Source organism: Cygnus atratus, chromosome 14, assembly GCF_013377495.2.
Source record: "Cygnus atratus isolate AKBS03 ecotype Queensland, Australia chromosome 14, CAtr_DNAZoo_HiC_assembly, whole genome shotgun sequence".
In the NCBI taxonomy this organism is placed as follows: domain Eukaryota; kingdom Metazoa; phylum Chordata; class Aves; order Anseriformes; family Anatidae; genus Cygnus; species Cygnus atratus.
The window spans coordinates 12,169,769-12,194,566 of NC_066375.1; the positions used below are offsets into that span (position 1 = coordinate 12,169,769).

The 24,798-nt window shown below is 42.2% G+C and overlaps 1 protein-coding gene across 1 annotated transcript; it reads left to right on the forward strand.

The window, feature by feature from the left end:
• The first annotated feature begins 1,341 nt into the window (after positions 1 to 1,341).
• PCDHAC1 (protocadherin alpha subfamily C, 1) lies at positions 1,342 to 5,611 on the forward strand. Its single transcript, XM_050713687.1, has 2 exons — positions 1,342 to 4,083; positions 5,588 to 5,611. Exons 1-2 carry the CDS (start codon positions 1,654 to 1,656, stop codon positions 5,609 to 5,611), a joined length of 2,454 nt encoding a protein of 817 aa, XP_050569644.1. The 5' UTR covers positions 1,342 to 1,653.
• Positions 5,612 to 24,798: the final 19,187 nt, after the last annotated feature.

Here is a 24,798-nt window from a genome sequence, read left to right on the forward strand (position 1 = left end):
TGCCCTGGGTAGCTTGTTCCAGTGCCTGACAACCCTCTCGGTGAAGAACCTTTTCCTAACACCCAGCCTGATTCTCCCCTGTCGCAGGTCCATGCCGTTCTCTCGGGTCTTGTCGCTGTCCTCAGAGAGCAGAGATCAGCACCTGCCCTTCCGCTCCACTTGGGAGGAAGCTGCTATGAGGCAGGCTGCTATGAGGCCTCCCTCCCCTCAGCCTCTGCTTCTCTGGTCTGAACAAACCGAGAGACCTCAGCTGCTCCTCATCCTCTTCTGCTCCAGACCCATCACCATCTTCTCCACTTGCACAGAAATTGTCAGCTGCATAAAGAAGCAGCAGATGCAGAAGGGTTAAGATCTTTTCTTGCCACACGTTTATAGCCTCTTGCTTTTGATTGATCAGGATCTCATGTTAATAAGCTCTCAAGAAGGAAGCTGGAATCTCAGGAGACCAGAGGGTTTGTCAGGGTCAAAGCCGGGGTAAATTGCTGCTGAAGGTCACTCCAGGAAGGTATTTTGCAGTGCATTCTGCCTTCTCCCATCTGCTTAGTGGGTCGGGGGAGCAGACAGCTTTGATTTTCATGCATGGACTGTTACCTCTGTGTGGTAGCAACTCGTCTTCCAACAGTTCCTGGGCTTGTCCTAAGTGTAAGAGCTTTCTGGCGCCGGTATTTACTTCTCTGCAAGTAATTTCCATTCTGCAGCTTCCCAGTTCCCCCCGCCCACCCGAGCTGTCCCATCCTGCTTCGGTGGCTTGGATGGGAGCTTGTCTGTGGCTGCGGGTGGTCAGACTGGGACTGTCAGAGAAGAGACCCACCTTCTATCCAATAATCCGAGTTAATTTACCGTGCCTAGAAGAAGAAACAGGAAAGAGTCTCTCTCTCTCTCTCTTTCATTTTCTTTTCCTTTTTTTCCCCTTCTTTTTAGATTAACAAAGACAGAGCCGACTGCCTCCTTTAATTGTGCTCTTAAAACCCCTCTGGGAGATGTTGTTCTTAGCCAGAGCGTGCTGGGACTATGCTGACCCATGTTTAGCCGATGCTTGTCACTTCTCATACGCGTTTCCTTTCCGCCCTGTTACTCTGATAGCGGGCGGCGGGCGCATCGTCTCGCTGGAGCAGAAAGGGGGAGGGAGCTGGGGCTTCTCCGAAGCTTTCCCTTACGGAAACCCAGCCCTGCCGCAGAGTAGGGGACCCAGAGCCACCTTCACCCCCCCACACCCCGCCGTCCCTTCTCCATGTCTCCATCGGGGCGTTTAAAAAAAAAGAAGAAAAAAAAAAAGGGAACGGAGCGGGGGGGTGGCAGCGGCGGGGGGTGTCGCAGCCCCCTCCCCCGGCGGCGCAGGTGGCGCCACGGCCTCTGGGTGGCGCCGCCGCCGCGGGCCGCCGCCGTGCGCCCGGTAAGAGGCGCGCGGGGCCGCCGCGCCGGCCACAGCGAGCGGCGGCGGCGGGGGCAGCGGAGCGCAGCGGTCGCCTCTCCGCACACGGCGGCAGCGGCGGAGCCGCGCGGGGCCGGGGCGCCACCACGGCTGCAGCGAACTTCTCGCCTTGCCGTCGGTGCGCCCCGGTGCCCGCTCGCTGGGAACTTCGGGCGTCTGATGAAATACCGGATTATGTTCCTGCCGAGCCGGGCTGCGGGGAGCTGAGCAGGGGAGGAAGAATGCGGGTCTATTTAATGGTCTTCTGCCTTACTTGCTGCACCGCGAACGGGCAAGTAGTGTACTCCATCGCCGAGGGAACAGAGCGCGGAGCGTCTGTGGGGAACATAGCGGAGGATATAGGAATAGATGCGGCTGCACTTTCAGCCCGGAAATTTCGCATGATCACCGGTTCAAGTAAGCAATATTTTAATATAAATGCAAGCACGGGGGTTTTATCTATTAACGAGCCCATAGACAGAGAGCAGATTTGTGAATTAAAACCTACCTGTCTTCTGAATTTTGAACTTGTGCTAGAAAACCCTCTAGAGCTTTATAGGATGGAATTTAAAGTCCTGGACATAAATGACAACTCCCCCATCTTTCCCGTAAGTGAATATCATATAAATGTGCCTGAATTCCTGTCACCCGGGGCACGGTTTGCACTCCCCAGTGCCCAAGATCTTGATGAAGGTACCAACAGTGTCCAGAATTATACCCTGAATCCCAATGAACATTTCCATTTGGAAATACAGATGCGTGGGGAAGGGAGTAAGTATCCTGAATTGGTTCTGAAGAAAGCCTTAGACAGAGAGCAGCAAGCCACTCACAGACTTGTTCTTACAGCCAAAGATGGTGGGGATCCTCCAAAGTCTGGTGATGTTCCGGTCATTGTGACTGTGCTGGATACCAATGACAACGCACCAGAATTTGAACAATCAGTCTACAGGGCGAGTGTCTTGGAAAACTCCCCCAATGGCACTTTGGTAGTGCAATTGCATGCTACGGATTTGGATGAAGGTCCCAATGGAGAGGTCATATATTCATTTAGCAATACTACTGCTGCTGACCTACAGCGAATGTTCTTAATTCACCCGCACACTGGGGAGGTGACAGTCAGTGATGTTTCAGCTGTTCAGAGACCACTCGTCGAGATGCTTATTGAAGCAAAGGATAAAGGGGCATTTGCTATGTCCAGCACAGCTAAGCTGCTGGTGGAGATCACTGATGTAAACAATCATGGCCCAGAGATAACAATTGCATCCCTTTCCAGTCCCATTCCTGAGGATGCTGTTCCTGGCACAGTGATAGCTCTGCTGAGTATTATGGATGAGGACCCTGGGGAGAACGGGAAAGTAACCTGCCAGATCCCTGATAACCTTCCCTTCCAGTTAAAACCTTCCCTGGAAAACTACTACAGCCTGGTCACCAGTGGGCTTCTGGACCGAGAGCTGATCAGTGGGTACAACATCACCATTACTGCTACAGACTTGGGCTCTCCTCCCATCACCACTCAGAAGACCCTCTGGGTGCAGATTTCTGATGTGAATGACAACCCCCCTGTCTTTGCTGCTGACACATTTGATGTGTTTGTGGAAGAGAACAATCCAGTTGGTGCTTTTCTCTACCAGGTCTCAGCATCTGACTCTGATATAGGGGAGAATGGACAGATCTCTTATACGCTCAGGAATTCCACAGTTGCAGGCAGTGCCCTGGCCAGCTTTTTGTCTGTGAGCTTGGCCAATGGGAGCATCTATGCAAAACGTGCCTTTGACTTTGAGCAGCTTAGGAGCTTCTATTTCCAAGTGGAAGCCAAGGACAATGGGTCACCAGCTTTGAGTGCTGCCATAACTGTGAATGTTTACATCTCAGACCAGAATGACAATGCCCCAGCCATTCTATATCCTGTCAGCCAGAACGGCTCAGTGGCAGTGGAAATTGTGCCCCGCCTGGCTGATGAGGGTTACCTTGTGACCAAAGTGGTGGCAGATGATGAAGACAATGCAGAGAACGCCTGGCTCTCCTATCATCTTGCCCACTCCTCTGATTCCACCCTGTTCCACCTGGCACCACACTCCGGTGAGCTGCGCACCACACGCTCAATGCGTACCACTGACTTCCTCAAGCACAAGGTAGTTGTGGTGGTGCGGGACCATGGGGACCCACCACTGTCCTCCACGGTGACTGTGGGCATCCTGCTGGCTGACAGTCTGCCCCAGGCTCTGCCTGACTTTGATGACAATGGGGAGCCACCACCACTGCTCAACGCTACAAACCTCTACTTGATTGTTTCCCTTGCTTGTGTCTCCTGCATCTTCACAGTGTTCCTTCTCTTTCTTGCTCTTGCACGGCTGTGCCACTGCCGGGCTTGTCACCACCAAGGCTGCTGCAGCAGTAGCTGTTGCTGCCCAGCTGATGAGTATGAAAAGTATTGCTACAGTGTGCACATGCTTCCCAGCTCCCACCTCCCACCGGACATGCTGGAGGTCACTGGTGTGGGTAAACTGACTCATACCTACTTATACAGGGCATCTGTAGGCTTTGGGCATGGTAACAGCAGCATCCCAAATGGTGATGCTGGGAACATTCCCAGTGGCTCAAGGTTACAGGTGCCAGGACCCTGCCTCCAAGTGCAGCAGGTCCAAAGTGATCGCTTGAGTGCTGTCCTCATGGTAAGTACTTCTATCTTATTTTTTTCTCCCATGCATGTGGCCACCTAGAAGCTCCTGAGGGTGTTTGCAGGAGAGCAAGTGTAATTTCATGGCACCTGGAGGAAACTTCAGGACCTTTTATATCTTTCCTAAAGCCAGGATCTGTCTGAAAAGCTCTCTTTGGGTGGAACATGGTCATGGGATGATAAAAGAGAATTTCTGCCACAAACATTTAGGACATGCAGATATAGCTGAAGATAAAGAAATTGTAAATGAAAGGTAAATACCTTACAAGCTGTGTCATTCTATTCAGATAGCTAAGTAGGGTCATGATAAGAGTCCGTGCAAGTTTCTGATTCATGTGAGGTTTTTACACTGTATGGAGTAATTGATTTCTCTTCTAATTCCTGAGATTTTTTTCATTGAGGGGTGAGTGGTTTGCTGAGCCAAGATGCTGGATTACAATGTGCAAGGTAGGCCTATGTTGTAATAGCAGGAATTCAATATCTAACACCTCTTTAGAAAGTATCATTTGTAGTGCTCAGCTCTGTTTTAAAACAATCCACATGTTTTGTGAAACTAAAATAATTCTCTTCTGACCCTTTGACCAATCTGTTTTCTCCTCATTACTGTTATGTCTTATTGTCATCACAGTGTAAGGTTACAAGGTGGGATGTGTTGTAGGTTTAATCTTCTGTGTGTTACTGTGTTACTTTGTCCAAGATTCAGTGTTCTTATATGCAAAGTAACATTGGTTATATTTTTAATCAGTGTTGTGCATCAACACGAGGTATATTTTTGTGAAGTTTTGAGATGTTTTGCCTTCAGATCATCAGCTTTCTCTGTTATGTATGACAGCAACTTATTTGTCTAGTTAGCAGCTACGGGCCATAATAGCATCATTGTGACTATGAACCAGATGCATTGCTCAGGTAGGCTCAGTCATTTAATTTGGTTTATACCAAAATTAAACGTATTAAAGAGCGATTTATTTTTTTCTTCAGTTACGTCAGCTTTTAATGCCTCAGTTTAAGCAACTGGGGGAATCCTGATCTTCAGGGAACAGTTTCTGAGACTTGGTGCTCCAGTATGTCTCATGTTCCAACATTAGGAGAAATCAGGTGTCAGTTCTTTTAGGATTACAGAGTTGTGACCAGTGTTGGCTCCATCCAGGCCAATGTTCTGTGGTAAGAGCGATTCCAGATGTTCCCAAGGCAAATGTGAGAACCCTTGGTAGACAAACATGGTATAATACGCTACCCGCAGTTGTTTTTATCCAAGTAAACAATTATTAGAGATTGTACTAAGTGTGTAATCATGATATTTATTTTCAGTTCTGAAATCATTATTATACCTTTTAATACTTAGAAATGGCCAGTCCTATTTTGAACCTAGATAAATGGGTAGCTTCAGCAACTTCTTTAGCTAATCGAATACATATTCAGCTTTACTGTATCTGAAAAGCACTTCCTTTTATAACTCTTGAATTTCTGTGTAGTGATTTTAATGTCTTCCCTTGTTCTAGAAAAGGTTCCTTATTTGCCCTTAACCAAGCAGTTAATCATGCCTTCTCTGATTCACCTGCTGTCAAAGTGATTTATATATATTTTTCCCTCTTTTCTGAATACCTTTCACACATAAATTCTACTCTCAAGGAAAGATCTTTTCTCAAATGCATGCTATTTGATTTACTCCTGATGGTCTACCTAGAATTTAACCAAAGTCATAACCAGTTTTAAGTCCCTATAGTGACATGTCTCACTACACAAGGGGGTGGAATAACTAAATCTTGCAAAAGCAGAAGTGTCAGTGTCTCTCAGTAAGAAACTAGTGTCCAAGTAAACAGCAGTTGGCAGTATCAAAAGAAGAATTTGTACCTGAACATTTAGTGCACTTTAGGAATGCTGTTGATTATTCTGAGGATCTGGGGGAAAAAAAAAAAGGCTAAGTTAGTACCTTTAAAGAGGTGTAAAACCTCTTTGGCAATCTCTTAAGTGAGTCATCTTCTGCCTGAACGCTAATATTGTCTTAGAAGTGTATCCTTGGCTGAAGAGTAGATGATAATTGCAAAAACTTTCATAACAAAGGTGATATATATATAGATTATTGTCTTTGTTCCTATTGAGCAAGATCTTGAAGCTCAGGTTACTAACATATTAGTAGACTGAGTAATAATAAAAATGCGAATGTATCCCTGATCTCTTTAACAGAAATAACCAAGTGTGTTTCATTACATCTCGCTGTATTTCAGTCCTTCAGGTGAATTTTTAGACTTGAAATGTGATACACCTTTTTAGGAAATTTTCATAGCAGGGAAAATAAATTCCAGATTATTTTATTTTATTTTTGGAGGGGGGTGTGGGTGGGGGCAATTTTCTTTCCTTTGCTCCTATGTGCAGAGATAGGAAACTGTAGATGTGACTCATGTGGGAGGTCCAAAGCCTATGCATTAACTGAGTGAGCAGAAGAATAAGGGGGAGAGACTTTGAAAATTTATCTACCCTTAGAAACAAAATTTTGTCAGTTATTAAATTGGTGCTGATGAGCATAGTGATTTGTTTACTGGATATTCAACTATATGTATATATATATACACACACATATGTATGCATGCATATAATTTACATGTACTGCATTCGGCTCTGGGGCCCCCAGCATAATAAGGACATGGACCTTAGAGCCACCACAGAGTGGATCTAGAGGAGGACCATGAGGATAATCAGAGGGCTATAACAGCTCTCCTGTGAAGACAGCCTGAGAGAGCTGGAGAGGATTAAATTAAAGAAGAGAAGGCTCCAGGGAGATCTTATACCGGCCTTCCAGTACTTAAAGGGGGCCTACAGGAAAGGTGGGGAGGGACTCTTTAGGACTCTATAGCAGGGAGAGTAGTGACAGGACAAGGGATAACAGTTTTAAACTGAAGAAGGTAGGTTTCAATTAGATATAAGGAAGAAAGACTTCACTATGAGGGCAGTGAGGCATGGAACAGGCTGCCCAGAGAAGCTGTGGATGCCCCATCCCTAGAGGTGTTCAAGGCTAGGCTGGATGGGGCTTTGGGCAGCCTGGTCTGGTGGGAGGGGTCCCTGCCCATGGCAGGGGGCTTGGAACTCGATGATCTTTAAGGTCCCTTCCAACCCAGAACATTCTGTGGTTCTACACATTTCTTGTAAAAATGGTAAGTTATTAAAATCAGGTGTGGGTAGAAGCTGCAGTTTGTGTACTTTCATTTCTGTAGCTGCTTTAGTTTCACCAAGTTTTAAAATAAAATAGAGTTAAGTTAAAGAGATACTTGAAAAATAGTTTCCAGCTATCTGAGGTGGAAAAGAGGACTGCTACTCGTTCTTGAAAACTGTTCTTTATTCCAAATCCCTATGGTCTTGAATATGATTTCTGTGCAGAAATATCACAGTCACTTTTTTAGTGATGAATATTTTTACTCCTTTTATATTAAAATGAGAGGATTTTTTTTTGTCATTAACCAATAGAAATTTCAATGACGAACAAATTGTAAGTTTGGGTGTTGACTGAATTTTGTGTTTAAGTGCTTTCAGACCAACTCATTTGGAGTTACAAATATAAACATTACATGATCCTCTGAAGTGAAAGGAGGCTGCATTCTATTACTGCCTAAGAATACACATGTAACAAAAAGAAAACATCAAATACTTAAAAGACATTGGGAGCAACTCCTTTAGTTATAAATCAAGGCACCAGGAAAAATTCCAAAATTATAATTTAAGCAGAACTTAAATTACAAATTTAAAATATACATTTTGTTAGGATTATAAAATATATTTATCAGATTATAAAAAAATATTTTTTTAGTACCTGAAAGATGGAAAAATATCTACATATACTAAAAGTTAGCTGCAGTTCCCGAATTAAATGTATTTTCAAAATTTAGGTTTGTTACTTTATTCTTAGTACTCTTTTGCTTCTGACTTAAATGACAGGCTTGAATGCTTTTTACATATACAGAAGCATGAGACCATTTTATGCTTTTACATCTTCCATTTAGGTTAAATCTAAAAATAGAACAATGTATGGCTGTAATAGCAATACAGTGAACTGTAACTGCATATCTTTCAGTATCTTGCTGTCTCTTTGTTCAATGTAGCATATGTGACAGCTAAGTGAAAAGCATCTTACATTGCAATGCTACTTTGCTGTGTTTGAGACAAAGGCATTGGTGGCTTTACTGACTATAGGAAACATTAGTTCATTGAGTGTTTTCAGGGTCATGATGTGGCCATGGATTTTTAGTCTTTTTGTCTGCTTGTTTTGTCCATTGTGTACATAAAAGGCCTGTAAGATATTTGCAAATTCAGAGTGGGGTAACTCCTCTGTGATTTTGAAATCAATATTTAGGTTACATTAAAAAATAGACACAAATTTAGCAATGGAGAATATTTCCTGGTAAACTGTAATGGCAGTGGAATAATTTTACACAAGGTGTCATGCATTTCAGGTGACAAAAATGGACGCACTTACTTTTTGACAGTGGCATGCAATCTGTGCCGAACTGCTGCAGGCTAAGCATCAGTGGCTTACTCACACAGGTAAAGACCAGACATGTGAGTTAAGTCCTCCCTGCATCTCATTCTGATGGGACCATGCCTCATAACATGGCCAAATATAAAAGTAAAGCTACCTTACATTTTTTTCCTGTCTGAACATGTCCAGAAACAGCAGTCTTATGTCAACATTGTAAGAATTCTGTTGTGTAGGCAGATTTCTTGGCTACAGAAGTAAGGCTTGGAGTCTGGCCAAGAAAATCCTAGAAACAGTGATAGTTAAAGAAAATTCAGCAATGGAAATTCAGTAGGTTTCCCTCTTCCTGACCACTCTTATTATCTTTCACAAAGAAGAATGCAGCCTCAAAGTTCAACAACAGTGTGTTCAGAAAAGGCTACAGATGCCTAAGCTGAACCTTTGCATGTCTGATGTTTGCCTCGCAGTTCTATTTTTAATAGTGGAAGGGAGAGTGACAGAAGGAGTAGCTTGAGACAAAGGCCTTGAGGAGATGTGAAGAGTAATGTGTCTGTATTTGGAGACGTTTAAAGGCAATGATGAGCGGGGAAGCCTAAATTATGAACTGGGCTGCGGGAGAGTGGATGTGAGTAGTACAACTTATATGAAAGCATAAGACAAGAAAACACCATTTGGATCAAGTCCAGTCCTTTTTTATATCAGGCATCATTTGATCTTAAATCTTCACATTTAAAAATTTAAATTTTACTAGTGAAAATACTCCTTTTAATTGCAAAATTCACTATGTTGTGCTGACTATTCCTGTTGGAAAGTTATTCTTCCAATGCCTTGAAAAACTCTCTTCTGACATCCTGTCAATAGTTATTTGCTATGAATTTGTAGATGCTTGTTCTTGTGCCAGCAATATTCTTTTAATAAGTAATCGTTGTCCCTCTTCATGGCTTGTTTTCTTCACAGCTTAGAAAACAACCACATTTTTCTTAGGCTTTACTTGACAACAGATCAACCTCTTTTAATTTTTTTTTCTGAGGTCATCTCTGTGCTTGTTTGATCATGCTAATATCCCATCTCTGTATCTGCTCTTTCTATGTGGATATATATTTCTTGCAAAGTTGTGTCCAGAATTATATATATTTCCAGAAGGCCTTTTACACAGTGATAGGAATACTTCCCTATCCAGGGGATAGAAAATACATTGCCTGATAGTTCTTGAGATGGCAGTTATCTTCTCCATAGTCGTAATGTGTTGATTGATTGGGCTGGAGCACCTCTCCTATGAAGGAAGGCTGAGAGAGCTGGGGATGTTCAACCTATAGAAGAGAAAGCTCTGGGGTGACCTTATTGGAACATTTTAATACTTAAAGGGTGCTTATAAAAAAGATGGGGAGCAACTTTTTGCTCAGGCAGAAAATGACAGAACAAGGGGGAATGGTTTTAAACTAAAAGAGGGGAGATTTAGATGAGATGTTAGGAAGAAATTCTTTTCTTAGAGGTTGGTGAGGCACTGGAACAGGTTGCTGAGAAGCTGTGGATGTCTCATCCCTAGAAGTGTTCAAGGCCAGCTTGGATGAGGCCCTGGGCAACCTAATCTAGTGGGTGGCATCCCTGCCCATGACAGGGGGGTTGGAACTAGATGATCTTTAAGGTCCCATTCTGTGATTCTGTGGTCAGTCAGGTAAGTATTACCACAAGACTTTGATGGTGAGGTGGAGGGGGGAAGGTTGGTTCCCAAGATGGTGTTTCTTCTGCCTAACTTTGTCCGTGTAAATGCTTGATGTTTGAGCCTTACACATTAGAAAGGCATAGCCGCCTGCTGAGAGTATCTAATACTGTCTTAGACATTTTGTCTCTTTTTGATGTGTTTAGACATAGTCTATAGACAGCACTCAGACAAGATGCACAACTTTTAATTGTCTGAAATTAGGTGGGAGTCTGTATATTGGGCTCTTAGATGTCACTCAATTCTGTGATGGGTGTCAAGTTGTTCCTGCAGTGAATCACAAAATGGCCAAGATTGGAAGGGACCTCTGAAGATCATCTGGTCCAACCCCCCTGCCAAGCAGGATCACCTAGACCACATTGTGCAGGATGGCATCCAGGTGGGTTTTGAATACCTCCAGAGAAGGAGACTCCACAACCTCTCTGGGAAACCTGTTCCAGTGCTCTATCACCCTCACAGTAAAGAAGTGCCCTCTCATATTCAGCCAGAACTTCCTGTGCTTCAGTTTGTGCCCATTGCCTCTTGTCCTTTTACTGGGCACAACTGAAAAGAGACTGGCTCCATCCTCTCGGCACCCTCCCCTCAGATGTTTATACACATTGGTGAGGTCTCCCCTCAGTCTCCTCTTTTCCAGCATAAACAGGCCCAGTTTTCTCATCCAACCCTTGTACAACAGGTGCTCCAGCCCTCTGATCATCTTTGTAACCCTCCTCTGGACTTGCTCCAGTAGTTCCATGTCCCTCTTGTACTGGGGAGCCCAGAACTGGGCACAATACTCCAGGTGTGGCCTCACCAGGGCTGAGTAGAGGGGGAGGATCACCTCCCTTGACCTGCTGGCAACACTCTTCCAAATGGTGCTATATGGTTGTCTTCAGCAAATATTATTACAATAGCCCAACTTCTTATGCTATCATCCATTTGCTTAGAGTTAGACTTGCTGTGGACTATTTGAAGTCACAGTTAATCAAAAGATTAACAGCAAAAATCCAACACCAGAACTGAAAAGAGAAGCAAGCAGGCTTATAGGAATTATGAGATTCAGTTGAGGTTTTTAAAGCAAAGAAAAGGGCAAGACAAAATCTCAAAGGCTTGATGCTATCAGAGGCATCTGGAGAATAAAAGCAGATTTGACAAACATAGCAAGTAGGAAATAAATATCAGAGAAAGAAGGTACATTAAGAGAAAAAGGAGAGATTTTTACTCTTCAGTCTTTGAGCAGTGTCTCTAAGAACATATTTTTGTTCTTTGGATTCTTTCTTGTTCCAATGGGATGATATATTTTTTTAATTATTATTATTATTTATTCTGATTGGTTATTTCTTCCATCTCTCCCTCAGCTCGTCCCAGTCTGATGGGTGTTTTCTCCCTGACACCTTGTTTAGAGGCTTTTCATTTGTTTCTTGCTCTGAAAAAACTGTCTTCTCCAAGTAAAACACCTTTGTATGATGGGTCTGCAAAATGAAAGTTTATGATGTTCATTTAAGAAACATGGGCGTGTTGGTTCCAAGAAGTTCTGTTCCTCATCACTTGCCAATTCCTGTGTAGGGAGCAGGAGCTGAGCAAGGTATTTTTACAGTTGAATGGGCTCTTCATCTTTTGAACTGCATAGTTATTTCTTACTTGTCTTGGGGATGCACTTCAAATAGCTGTCAGTCTCTGCTTTGTAGACAACAGTTATATGGGGATTGGAACAATATCCTTATGGTTAAAGCAGTTTTCATTGCATGATATTAAATTCACAGGGGGGTGATCAGACCTATAGTATTAAGGCATAAAGCCTGATTTCAGACTTCTCATTTTGTGAGATCCCATGAATCCAAGTACAAGAGAGATATAGAGCTACTGGAGAGAGTCCAGTAAAGAGCCACTAAGATGGTTAAGGGACTGGAGCATCTCTCCTTTGAGGAAGGGCTGAAAGATCTGGGACTCTTCAGCCTGGAGAAGAGAAGGCTCATGGGGGAGATCTCATTAATGTGTGTAAATATCTGAAGGGAGAGTGTAAAAAAGATGGAGCCAGGCTCTTTTCAGTTGTGTCCAGTGCCAGAACAAGAGGCAGTGGGTGCAAAGTGAAGCACAGGAGGTTCCCTCTGAACATCAGGAAACACTTCTTTACTGTGAGTGTAATGCAGCACTGATACAGGTTATACAGACAGGTTGTGGAGTCTCCCCTTTGGAGGTGGTCAAAAGCCATCTGGACCTGGTCCTGGGCAGCCTGCTCTGGGTGGCCCTGCTTGAGCAGGGTATTGGACCAAATGGACCCAGATGTCCCTGCTAACCTCAACCGCTCCATGATTCTGTGATGCCCTTAATAGAGGGGGTGTGATGGCTGTGCCCTACTGTACAGAGCTGTAGGATGATGAGGGACAAATACTGCAACTTCTAGGATACAGACTGTATCCTCCAGCAGGATTCCAACTGGAAATAATACTCTTGGGCAGTTCCTAGGAAAGAGTGTGGTGCTGGGCTGCAAATGTGTGAGGTAGACAGATGTTGCTGAAGTGTGAGTAAATGCTTGTGGACTACAGAGATAGAATTTAAAATTTTGTCTTTCACTGTTTTTTTGTTTGTTTGTTTGTTTGTTTTTTCCTTTAAGAGACTTAACAAGTTTAAGCCTTTGGTTTAACAAAATTGAGAGAACAGCAGCTAGAGGAAGCAAGCCATTTTAAAGTTACAGGATTTAGCAGAACTTTTGGCTTTTGTGTTTGTGTCTACAACACTAGTCGAATGTCCCTGGATATTTGTTGCTCAGTCAAAGTTAGTGCAGTGGAGATTTAAAAATAAATGAGTTTGGAGAAAAATGAGTTGATGGAAGAAAAGTTTTTAGTGACTGCATACTCTGTGAGAGGATGATCTATCCATAAGATCTGTGATGTCAAGGAATTTCTATCTGAAAATTCACACAGAATGGACTTCTAGACAGTCTTTTTTTTTTCTATATAGCCTTCTGAATTATTCTTTTTGGAAAGAAAAGAAAAAAATCTAAATTACACATTTGCTTAGAAACAGGTTCCTATGTTTTTCGTTTTCATATACCTTAAGATACCAAACATACCAAAACCACAAAAGATCTGGCATTTGGTTAGAAAGAGCTACAGAATTTAAGGAGCTTTGTTTAGGAGAAAATGGGAAATTTATCAATACTGGTTAAGCATCAGCACTTTGCTGCTCAGGGTAATTGATTAGTTGGTTGTTTAATGAAAAAATCTGGTGAAAAGACACAGATCTTGCAAAGAGCACAAGAATTGCTAAAGGTGCTGAAACAGGACTGATTTAACATTTTATATTGTAAACTCAAAAGACCCTTGCAATGATGCAGGCTGAGGTGTTTAATTTTTTAAAAGGATTTCAGATTTTTAGCCAGAATCCCATTTGCTTGCAGTTACCCATTCTTCCTCTATCCCTCACAGCCTTCAGTCTCCCCCTTCCCCAAAAGGAAAAGAAAGTCTAGCCAAATTAATTCAAATAATCTTAATTCTGCTATATATATCAGCCTGCAATTTATCTCGTACAGATTTACATTACAAGGAAATCCACAATGTTTCAGGAATCATTAAAATGTGATGTTGTAAATGTACTTTCTCCTGTTGACTCATTTTTCTTTGTAAAACCCTAGTCTCAGGCAGTTTGGCCTCTATCAGTTCTGTCATCAATATATCCCTTTAAGTGAATCCTTCATTTGTTTTTGTTTGTTTGTTTATTTATGAGTTGGGCAATCATGGATACAGTGAAGATAATCGAACTCTAAAGATATTTGTTTTCAATCAAATATTGCCAGGAAGGAAACCTGGTGATAAAAGATTTCCTCCTTCCAGTCAGAGAAGAGATGACTGCCTCCTTCTCTCACTTTTTTTGAAGTAAAATCACACTAGTAAATGACTTGTCTAATCTGAGTTGTCAGCTGGAATACTTTCAAAGGATTTAGGGTAGTTGGTTTTGGACTGCTGTTTGCACTTTCGTCTTTGTTTTAATTATATTATATATTTGTCAAGGGATTAGAATTAGTGAGTTCCTGTCTCCTCTTTTACAACATCACGTTTCTCTACAAGGCATTCAATCTCTTTAATGCATCTCACCTTATTTGAAAAACTACAAGAAAAAATAACTTGAGTTAATGCAGAACATGGAAAGATGCCAGTTTGATCAGGGTCAGAGCATAAGTGTAGAATACATGTACACACTGAAGAATATTATCATTTTGGAGCTCTTTGTCTGGTGAGGCCTTTTACTATTGCAATGATATGTTTCAGGAAACAGCTTTTCTTCATTCACGCTGCTCAAAGAGGAACCAGATTATTCTGGAAAAAAACTGAACTCTGAACTGATGGGCCTGGAGCTCTATGTCCCCACTGCATGAAAGAACAGTCCAAATCCAAGTGGTCCTCTTTTGTATTGTTTATATTGTCATCTAGGAAAAGGGGCCAATGTTCTTTAATGTAGCTAATTTAGGTTCTTGTGAAACTTTGGAAACAGCCATTGTTGGAGTTCAACTTGATTTAAAAACAAGACAAAATAAAAAATGTGAGAGAGGATCTAATAGTAGTCTTCCACTACCTAAAGGCCATTGCAGTGACAGAAAAAGAGGAAATAGTTACAAGTTGCAGGAAGGGAAATTCTTGCTGGACATGAAGAAGAAATTGCTTGTTGTATGAAGGGTGCAACCCAGGGACAGGACCCAGAATGGTGCTGGGATCTCCATCCTTTGAGGTGCTCAAACCCTGACTGGGCAAAGGCCCTGGGCAATCCAATCTACTCTGCTTAGAGTAGAAGATGGAAATAGAGAGCTTCTGAGGTCCTTTCTAACCTATATTTTTTCCTGTGATTCTTTGCAATGTGGCAAAATGTAAACATTTAAAAGTTGTTTTAGCCTTTCTGAAAATGATGCCATTTTAAAAATCTGCACTGGGTTTACAGGGGTTCCTGATGTCTGTATATTTCCCAACAGATGCTTGTTTCCCAACAGATGCTTCAAACTGTGAAAGACCTGAAATTCATGCCAGGACATCTGAACTCCCGTCAGATGCACAGCCAGTGGCTTCTGCTGTTATGAATCTTAATGCTAGGCTGCACTGAGCTGTCTCCAGCAGTGACTAAAGTGAAAATTATAGTCAAATAACACAAGTTTAGGAAGCTCTGCTTTGCCACATAGCCATGTGAACCAAAACACACGTACCTAGCTTTAGGCAAAGTTTCAGTATCTGGAAGTAGCTTTGTACTTTTGACTGTAATCTCAAGTTCTCTTTGTGGTGGTTTTACCCTGCTAGGCAGCTGATGTCCACCACAACCACTCTCTCACTCCCCCTCCTCAAAGGGATAGAGGGAGAAAATATGATGAAATGGGTTCAAGGGTTGAAATAAAGACAGGGAAATCACCCTACAATTATCATCATGGGCAAAACAGACTCAGTATAGGGAGATTAGAGAAATTTATTGTCTATTACTAGCAAGCTAGACAAGTGAGAAACTCAAACTAAAAACACCTTCACCCCCCATCCACGCTCTTCTATGTCTTTTCCCCAAGTGGCACAGGGGAATGGTGAATGGGGGCTGCGGCCAGTTTCTAATGCTTTGTGTCTGCTGTTCTTTCACGGTCACTCTTTGCCCCTGCTCCACATGGGGTCCCTCCCATGGGATGCCGTCCTTCCTGAACTGATCTTGCATGGGCTGCCCACAGGCAGCAGCTCTTCAAGAACTGCTCCCATATGGGTCCGTACCATGGGGTCCATCTATCAGGAGCAAACTGCTCCATCACGGGTCCCCCATGGACGGCAGCTCCCCCCAGACCCCCTGCTCCTGCGTGGGCTCCTCTCCACGGGCTGCAGCTCCGGCCCAGGGCCTGCTCCTGCGGGGGCTCTTCATGGGCTGCAGCCTCCTCCAGGCCGCATCCACCTGCTCCACCAGGGGCTCCTCCACAGGCTGCGGCGTGGAGATCTGCTCCATGTGGGACCCATGGGCTGCATGGGGACAGCCTGCTCCACCAGGGTCCTCTCCACAGGCCACAGGGGAACTTTTACCACGTTCCTGGAGCACCTCCTGCCCTCCTTCTGCAGTGACCTTGGTGTCTGTAAGGCTGTTTTTCACTCTTCTATCCCAGCTGCTGTTGCACAGCAGTTTTTTTTTTTCCTTTTCTTAAATCTGCTCTCACAGAGACACAAACAACATTGCTCATTGGCTCATCTCTGGCCAGCAGCAGGTCCTTTTGGAGCTGGCTGAAACTGGCTCTTATCTGACATGGGGCAGCTGCTGTGCTGTGCTGACAGAGGCCACCCCTGCACCCCTGTGTCCAAAATGTTGCCATTTAAACTCAGTACTCTCTTTTGAAATATTTTTTTTTCCTGCAGTAGAACAAGTATTTTCTAGAAAATAGAAAGCATTTATTTTAATAATTCAGTCTCCACAAGAGGTCTATATCTTACCTTTAAATTAAATTTCTTCTCTCTCTCCTTATTAAATGAGGGTTCATAGGATAAATCAGCAGTATATAAATGATGAGCTTAATTAGTTGAATCAGCTGATAGCCTTGTGCACTCAGGGTTCTAGGATTGCTGTAAGCAGGGAAGAGGAGAGATGTTCCATGGAGTGGTGTCCTTACTCAATGAGGAGGTGTGGAAATGGCTTTACCGCAGCTACTAGTTTGTATTGCGTTGTATAAGAATCTGTGGTTTATATGCTACATCTTGTAAGGAAATCCTACTCTTCCCTTTAAATGCTCTTCTGCTGGCAAATTCACAGCTTTTGTTACTCTGTCTTGGACCTGTTGGTAACTCTAGCACCCAAGTAAAGTTGATGGAAAGGGATTAGAAGCAATCATTGTAATCCGCTTCAGTGTTTGGAAAAAAACAATTACGAATTTCATCAGAAAGATGGTGAAAGGAAATGTCAGTTTTCATACATGATACATGCTGAATAACTTCATCCTTCTATGTATGGTATGATTTGGGTATAATTTAAAAGGATACATTATGTGTTTTTTTTTTTTTTTTTTATTCTTCTGAGTAACATTTTGTGAATTTGTTGAAACCAGCACATAAGAAGCATACACATCAATGTAGTAGAGATATCTGCCAGATTTGACATACCAGTAACATTAAAGAACAAGAGGGAGGGCTGGTTTGTAGTGCACTTAGTTTAAGTATCATTCTAATTTAATATAAAATTCAGTTTACTGAAAATCATTGCTAATACTCCAAAATGGGCCTGTACCTACCTAGACCTATGCTTGCACTGTACTGTTAATACTAATTAAGAGGTAACTTTATTTGTGATGGTGGCCACTGCACCTGTCCATCCAAACTGAAGTCCTGTAAGGGGTTTTTAATTCCTTGTCCCTTCTGTGAGATACTATAGAGGTTTTTGGAATAATTCTGAAATCTCCTTTAAAATATGTAACGATGGTAATATCAGCCATAAATTTCCTTTGTAATGCCCTTTTGAATGCTTAGTTATTTACTTGCAAATTGATTTTATAAGAATTTATTCTTCCATTATTCTTGTAACAATCTTGTGGTCACTAATGCAAAGTAGATTTGGGACAGAAATAAATACTTGAGCACCTGCAAGCATCTTTCACCTCACTTCACAGCCTGGGTTTTATTATCTGAGATTACACTATTGCAAAACTCATGGAAAAGTTTAACTTTTATAGTGGATCTAGTATTCAAGATTAGACAGCTTGCAGCTGTCAGTGATGCTCTTCTCACATTAGAGAAGGAAGATGTCCTTTTGTTAATGAGACAGCACTTTTTTCTGGACCCAGAAGACTTAAGGAGTTATGATTGCCATCTCATGACAGTCCAAAGCATTGAAAAAGGCAAAGACATTCAATTTCAAAAACCTTTAAATGTCTTTATTTCCTCCTAACTGATTCAGTAGAACAAAAGTCAAGCTAGAGCAGGAGTATCAAAGAAGTGAGTTAAAATAGCTATACATTGTATTTTTTTTTCCTCTGAAAACACTGCCACATTTCTTCTCATGTATATAAAATACATTGGATCTAAATAAATCACAGTCTGGGAATAAGAGATTTTGGTGTGCATTCTGGAAGACTTCCATAGCTTGTGACTATTTAAAATGCATTAAAATACCAAACAAGTATATATTACACTGTCTCATAATACACTTTGTCTTGCTGTACCAAGGGCTTCCAGCCACCTTCACAGAGGTAGGAGAAATATGCTATTTATCAGCCATGATGCTGTACAATTAGACTGTTCCTAGTGAATGTTCAGCTTCTGCTAATGCACAAGCCTGGCATGCTTCCAATAAAGCTGTGAGAATTTTATATATAAAATTGTTCTGTCTGAAAGACACACTTACTATTATAAATAGTGTTGGGTTACTTAATACAGTGCATTTTTAATGTAATATTAATTCTTCTAAAAGGAATGTTTTTCAAAATACTTTTACAGAGAGAGAATGGATAGTAGTAATTACTGTATATAGTAGCATCTTGTGTTCAAGCTGCATTTGCTTGTAGTAGTAGACCTATTTTGTTTATATGGAGGACATTTTGCTCTAATCATATGCGTCACCTGAAGAGAACTCTGTCACTTCAGCAACAGATGAAAGGAGATTCAGAAATGTGAGCAACCTTCTAATTATTGTTGTTTTGTTGTTGTTTGTTTGTTTAATGAAAGCAATTCAAATGGCTAACTTGGAGTTAGGAACTTCTGTATTTCCATCTCTTTCCGTTATTGAGTGAAGGAAAACCTTTCAGAGTTTCAGGCTGTGTTCATACCACTGCTTAGTATAAAAGTGGTCTGATGCTATTTATTATAAAACCCTCTAGGCCTCTTGAGTGGTGATACATGTGAACCGGGGGTTGCCTATTAGCCAAGTTTGACTGAACAGTTTGGTCATTTCTCAGGCTGAGAGTGGTGAAAAATATTCATTTTGCCTGTAATGAAAATGTGGCTGAACTTTCCATTAAAAGCTTTGGCAAGGCATATTTTGGAAAAAAGACTTGATATTTGTTAAGAAATAATCTTTGTGTCATGTTAGGTAGCTGTTGAGGTCTCTCCTCAAGTTGGCTGAGTTCTAAGCTTTTGAGAAATTCTTGTTCACTGAACTTGTTAGACCCTTGCAAGTCCTGCCAACACAGAGCCCCATTTCAGCCAAGAGCTGGCAGGACCTTCTTGTAATTGCAGTTGTCTGCTTGTGGCCCAGATCAAAGTTGGAGCTGGAGCTGAGAATGGAAACTGAGAACAGGAAGACTGGGAGCAAAGGAAACGCGATGTCCAGGCCAGGACCAGGGTGCAGGGAAAGGGAGAGTCCCTAATGTCAGTGCAGAAGGTACAGAGATGCATTGCACAGGAGCCCAAATGATCCCATGACCATGTCCAAATGACTTTTGAGTATTTATAAGGAGGGAGACTCCACAACCTCTCTGGACAACCTTTGCCAGGGCTTAGTCACCTGCACAGTAATGAAGTGTTTCCTTATGCACAGGCAGAACCTGTGTTTCAGCTTGTGCCCCTTGCCTCTTGTCCTTGTCAGTCACACTAATTGTTAAGGATCTGGAGAGTGTGAGAATTTTTTTTAGTAAGATTATCTGACTAAAGACCTTTCCAAATTGGGATGATAAGGAAATGTATGGAGATAAACATACAGAGACATAAAATCTGACCAATAAACATTAATGAAGACAATAACCAGAAACAATGTCAGTCACAAGGATTGATGGGCTATCAAGAAAGTGCAGGCAAAGTAGGATTTTGCAGCAGTTAAGGATGTAAACCTGAGGGTCCTACAGACAGTGGTTTGGGGGGCCATAGTGTGAGCAGTGTGTCTTTGCAGCAAGCACCAAGCTTGACCAGCTGGCGAACAGGGGACCAGTGGGATGGGTTGGGGCTGGGATCCAGGCATGGGTGCTGGAGGAGACAGAGGGGCTGTTCTGGTCCTCAGGGGACCTGAGACCATGTGTATGCTTGTGAACCTGGAAAGTGCTGTGTGTGTGCCTGCACCAGTGGCTTCTTGTCCCTGCAAGCCCCAGAGGAGGGGATGTATGTTGGAACTTGTGATTTACCTGGGTCCTGTGTGTCGGTGCTGTTCAAGGCAGAGCCGTGTTTGTGGCAGTGAGTGTTACCAGCCCCATGTGTTTCTGTTTACCTCTGGGATATGTGCTCCGCATTACTACTGGTTGGACTTGCAAAGAGGAAAGTGGCAGCCACATTCCTCGGTTAGGGCAGAGACCCCAGGTCCATGGACACTGGGCTCCAGCAGCCAGGCAGGAGGGTCCTGGACTGGGGCTGCTGAAAGCATCAGCCACTCCTATTATCTCTTTACAAATGCAACTAAATGTTGGAACAGAACTAAAATAATTTATTTTAATGTGTGGGATTTCGTGAATGGACTATGGTGAGGAGGGAAGCTACCCAGAAGATGTGTCCATCCGTAAGAAAAATGTGTCTGAGGACACATCAGTCAAGTATGTAGTGGACCTGGGGGAATATTGAAAAGATGGTACTAAGAATATCAAGATCTGTTTTTTGCCACTTCTGTTCAAAAAAGACAGAAATTTTAAGAGATGTTGAGAAAGGTTATGTGTGAGACTGAGGAAAGAAGAGTCTGTCAGTTGGAATACATTAGAAGGGCTGGGTCTGTTTATGAAGTACTGTTTTATTCTCTAAGAGAAGCTCCTTTAGCTACCGAAGCTAAAAGCCAGTGCTTCTCAACTACAAATGAGTCATGATGCATGTAGGCTGGTCAGAGAAGGAAGATCCTGATAATTAGGAAGAGCCTTTCACTGGGGTTCAGCACCTACCAACTTCTAAGACCAAGTTCAATAGGAAAGGTGTCGAACAAAGTGGTACCTGGTATCTCAGGAGATTCCCAGAAGAGTTTTCAGGTTATACTCTACAACCATTTGTTTTGAATTATGTAACCCCCTAATATAGGGTCCAGACTCAGTCTGCTGTTCCTATTGTGTCCTTTCCAGGACAAAGAGGCAGCCTGCCTTTCTTGATCTCATGAACCTAAACTTTGTTGGTTAGATATTGGCTCTGTTTCCACAGAAGATAAAAACACTGCTTGCCCTGTCTGCTCTGGTAATGGTTGGGGACATGTGACCTTCTTCTCAGTGGATTGTACTTGAAGATTTCTAAGTTTTGTCTGTTTGTGGAGGATGATGTTTTGACTAGTGCAAGGAAGTGCTACTGATTTTAATGGATACATCTGATAACATCATCAGAGCTTATCATCAGAGCTCTGTCTTGTGTGTCCTGCTCTGATATCTTTGTTCATGGATGGAAAAAATAAACTGAGCTCAGCTGAGTTGTTAAAAGCTGCATGTCTAGTGTCACTTGAAGTGTGCTAGGACTAACAGATGTATCCCTGTAAGGTTGGCAGATACAACCTGTGGGAACCTGCTCTTCTGGAAGAGCAGCTGAGGACCAGGCAGGATACTCTGCACACTGCCTCACAGCATCATTGCCTGCTGTTGCAGGAACAGATGTATCCAATATGGGCCTTCCCTCAGTACAAAATAATGAGTTTGCTGCGTGAAAAATCTGTACAAAATGTGTAAGGCAAATCTGCATTAATATTGTAGTACTAGTTAGTGGTAAACACTGGATATAGTCTAGCTTTTAAAAGAATATTTTGTTACGTCAGCCACTGCAGCCTATTCAGTAAGGACTCTTGTGCTCAAGGAAAGAAATACTGAACTCTTACTAAAGTCAAAACACAAATATTTGGTGTCACAGAGGTTTTAAGAATACTGAAGAGAAGTTTGAAAACATATATGCCTAGTATCTAGTTAAAAACAAACAAACAAACAAAAACACAGTTTTCTCCCTTCGGTACCCATTACCAATAGTAAATTTTACATATGTATATGTACATACTTCCTTAAGAATATCCATGTATACTCTGCAGTAGTGCTTTAAGCCATATAGTAGCCATTTGAGCCCAGATATTGCTGACATCTTAGGAACCAATTAAGAACTTGCCAGAAATCATGAAGCCCTTGATATAACTGTGAACAGAACCCAGTTCTCCTGACTTTCTGCTTTTATGGCATGATCATCAGCTTCTGTCACCATCTCACTTTTGTCTTGTCTCATTTTCAAAACCCCCAACTCAGCTCCAGGGAACTTTTTTCCTCTTCTTCTTGCTGTATGACAGCCAGCATTTTTAATCCCTTCCTCTGGGCTTCCGGTCATCATCTGCCCCATCCACGTACCTTGTATCTTCCCTTTTCTTTGCTTCCCCTTCTAAGTACTCTGTCTCAGATTCTCTTATTTACTGTAGATTGGAGGTGAGCTTGTTGCAATAGTAAATCTGAACAGAGCTGTCTCAGCATTGCTGAAGCTTGGCTTAAAGGCCCTGAACTGGGCAGGTATGTTCAGTAGCTTTATGTCATCTTCTTACTAACTTGATCACTGTTTCACCCAGGCTTGTCAATCTGTACAGTGTTGTACTGTCAAGCCCTATGTTAATACTGTATGTGATATTACAGTACTTGTATTTTCTGTGGTCTGTTCACCACTGCCTCGTTCTCTGCTGCTGTTCCCATCTGCGAGATGCTGCTGACTGCTCCCATCTCATCTCCCTCTTGCTGGGTTCCTTGCAACTCCTCCAGCTACCTGGAGCTATTCCTAGTCCTGTTCTCCAGCAGCAATAGCAGCAGCAAGTGCTTGAGACTGTGAGGAACTCCAGAGGAGGGTGCAGGAGCTGGTTTTGATGTCTATATATGTGTGGGGAAGTGGATCTGGAGTTGGTACAACTATGCCTTTAACCCTCTCTGGGTTGTAGAAGTTACCATTCTTCTTTGGGCCTCTCCACATCCTTTTTTTTATTATTATTTATTTAATATTATTAATTTTCCCTTGGTTCCAGCAAGGTTTACAGCATCTTCTGGCTATTGCTGACTCAGCTTTTCAGACAGAACCTTCACCCTCTCAGGACCTGACCTCATGCGCAAACAAGGTCTCACAGGGAAGAATCTAGAATTTATGTGTAAGAAATTAATATAAGAGAACTGAATGCAAGGTCTTAAAGAAGAAAAGTGCAAAAATCCTGCAAAATCTTTGAAATTTCCCGCTCTCACTCATTCTCTCACAGATTTTGTTCACTCACACTCTCATAACCTTGTACTCACCAGGATCAGCTCATATACCTGCTGGTCACAGGTGACTAGGATCAGAATTTCTTGAGTTTCACAGTTCTCTTGTCATCTGTGTATTTCAAGGCTCCAGTTCTCTTCTCCATCTTCTTGACACCTTATCTTAGGTCATTTTGTTTGTCTTAATTCATTCAAATGAAATCTCCATATAGGGTACTCTGTAGCAATTAACACATACTTTCCCTATTGGTCCTTCTTTCTGTATTTTGTGTGCTTTCACAAGTGCACACATTTGTATTCATACCTCAGTCATACTAATCATTCATTTTTTAGTCAATTTTCTGTATTTAACAGTAAAGATAATAAATGAGGAGAGGTAAAATCACATGGGTTACAGAAGGAAAAAGCTCAGATTAGTTACAGGTAATGATACAGTCTTCATAAGAAATGATAACGCAAAATTGTTGCGGTTTTTATGCACAGAATTACTGGGAGATGATCTTTTGGCACATTGTCAGGTACTACTTGTAAGGGCACAGTTAGAATCCAGTTCTCTGTGCAGTTTTGGTAACCTTATTGTTAGTCATGACTGGGATTGTAATGGTACGGTATAAAGTGTCTGAAACAAGTGAAGAGGGGAAAAAGAACCAACTTTTGCATGACTATTCAGGAAGAAGGTGTGAGATCTTACAGTGTTCCAGGACCCCAAGGAGAAACAAAAATGTAAATCAAAGTAATTGGCAGAAGGTGTAAGTCAGGGTCAAATGCTGTTCCTGGTTCTGCTGAGTAAGAAAATCAATGGGTCTTGTGCTGGTGTGAGATAATTTCAGCAGAATCTGCAGTAATAACATTTTGTTCATCATGGATGTGGTTATACGTTAAAAATAGTCTGAGCACAACACAGTTTGAGCAGATGATTTTCTTTTTAATAGGATTTGAGGTAAAATCTTCTAAGCTCAGAAATGCCCGCTGAGAACTTAGCAAACAAAACAAAATATCTCCCTGCCCTACTTTCCCTGCCCAGCCACTCCTGTACAGACGCATGAAATATGGAAAGCTGTAGAGCAACAGACATTGGATTACTGGTCTCATAAAAGTCCTCACAGAGTCAGTATGTTTTATGTTGCTGGTGCTCTAATCTGCTCTTGCCTCTTTTATGGCTCTCAGCTGCTCTGTGAAATAGTTAATGGATTTTTATTTTCTGTCAATATACTTAGGACTTTAGTACGTGTATCAGAACTGTAGGCTAAAACCTGCAGCTGAAAGCTCAACCACAGGGCTGAGGAGAGTGAAGGATTATTAGTTACTTGGCCGTGTTGCCAGGCAAAGTCTTTCCTATTTGTGCTAAAAGCTGGGTAGATTTCTGTGATGGAGCTTTTCCCCTATCATTTGATCACAGACTGAAGTTTCTTCCTTCTTACCACATGGAGAACTGCAAATCTAAAAAAATGACTAATGGTGAGGA

Bases quoted from the DNA above. Each gene is read 5' to 3' on its own strand.
- PCDHAC1 (XM_050713687.1), top strand. From the start codon at position 1,654: ATGCGGGTCTATTTAATGGTCTTCTGCCTTACTTGCTGCACCGCGAAC. The intron at 4,084-5,587 runs GTAAGTACTTCT...CCCTTGTTCTAG, and splicing joins GCTTGAGTGCTGTCCTCATG to AAAAGGTTCCTTATTTGCCC.